Source organism: Berghia stephanieae, chromosome 9 (assembly GCF_034508935.2).
Source record: "Berghia stephanieae isolate SIO BIC M18660-M18661 chromosome 9, UCSD_Bste_1.3, whole genome shotgun sequence".
NCBI classification, from domain to species: domain Eukaryota; kingdom Metazoa; phylum Mollusca; class Gastropoda; order Nudibranchia; family Aeolidiidae; genus Berghia; species Berghia stephanieae.
The window spans coordinates 27,308,228-27,309,355 of NC_088368.1; the positions used below are offsets into that span (position 1 = coordinate 27,308,228).

Genomic DNA, 1,128 nt, shown 5'->3' on the forward strand with positions numbered 1-1,128 from the left:
ATCAATCTTTAATAAATTGGAAACATCACATAAATACAATAAAACATATTTTTAGTTTAAACAAATTGGATTATGTAAATATCCAGTTAGTTAAAGTATCAAAATCATATCATAAAAATTTACTTAAATTTTTAAAAAATATACCACACATCTAGTTCCAGACTAACTACTGTTATGGACTTGTTAGGTGTTAATGTGACCTCAAACCGGTATAGGGAATGAGATTAGCGGAAGAGTAGCGTCTCTTGATTGGACGTCACCTTACAGAGAGAACGTCAATTTGGTTTTGAAGTGTCTCAAGCCGCTTTCACCGGAAGCGAGGACGAGAGACGCATGCGCACAACCAACATGACGTTCTCTCTCTAATAACTTTTCCGCCGGTGACGTCACAGACTATGGGTGACGTCCAATCAAGGGACGCTACTCTTCCGCTAATCTCATTCCCTATTATGCCGGGCTCAACTAGGTACAAAAAAAAACCCCAACAAACTAAAAAAACAACTTGAGCCCAATATCCACTAAACGTTCTTACAAAGGGTCCCTGACCAACAGCAACACATAACATGTGCAACGAGACATGACGCCCGTTAGGCGATATTACATATGTTTTCTCGAAAGAGACAACGCTGTTAACGGCCAGGTACTCATTTAACACTTGAGTACGGTGAACGAATGTGAGTAAAGAGTCTTTTCCAAGGACTCAACTATGTGCTTAGCGAACCTCAAACCCAATACCGTTTCAAGGGTAACATATTTGGACACTCAAAAAGTTTTCGGAATATGGTTCAACTCGTCATAATACTAATATGAGGCGGTGGGTTACAAAGAGACAGTTAGCTTTCTTTAACAAAGATAACGTGTTGGGGTTTTTCTTGGTAAGATTGTGTTAACTCTGAATATCCTTTTCATAAACTTTCTTCTTTGTTGGGTCCTCATAAATGCAGAAGAATGGGCTGTAAAGGAAAATTGATTTTAAAAAAAATAGTGATAATGGTGGCAATTTGATGATGATGATAATGATGATGATGATGATGATGATGATGATGATGATGATATGTTGGTGATGGTGGTGGTGATGAAAATAATAACTTGACATTTTTATTACCCAATAGCTCTAAAAAATGAATT

At 37.1% G+C, this 1,128-nt stretch overlaps 1 protein-coding gene across 1 annotated transcript in view; it reads right to left on the reverse strand.

The window, feature by feature from the left end:
* LOC144979349 (proton-coupled folate transporter-like) overlaps window positions 1-1,128 on the reverse strand; it is a gene marked incomplete in the record, with an annotated part of 15,617 nt that continues 14,489 nt past the window's right edge. Inside the window, 1 exon segment of the mRNA XM_078925990.1 lies at window positions 1-953. Within this exon segment, the coding sequence (XP_078782116.1) occupies window positions 887-953 (67 nt within the window).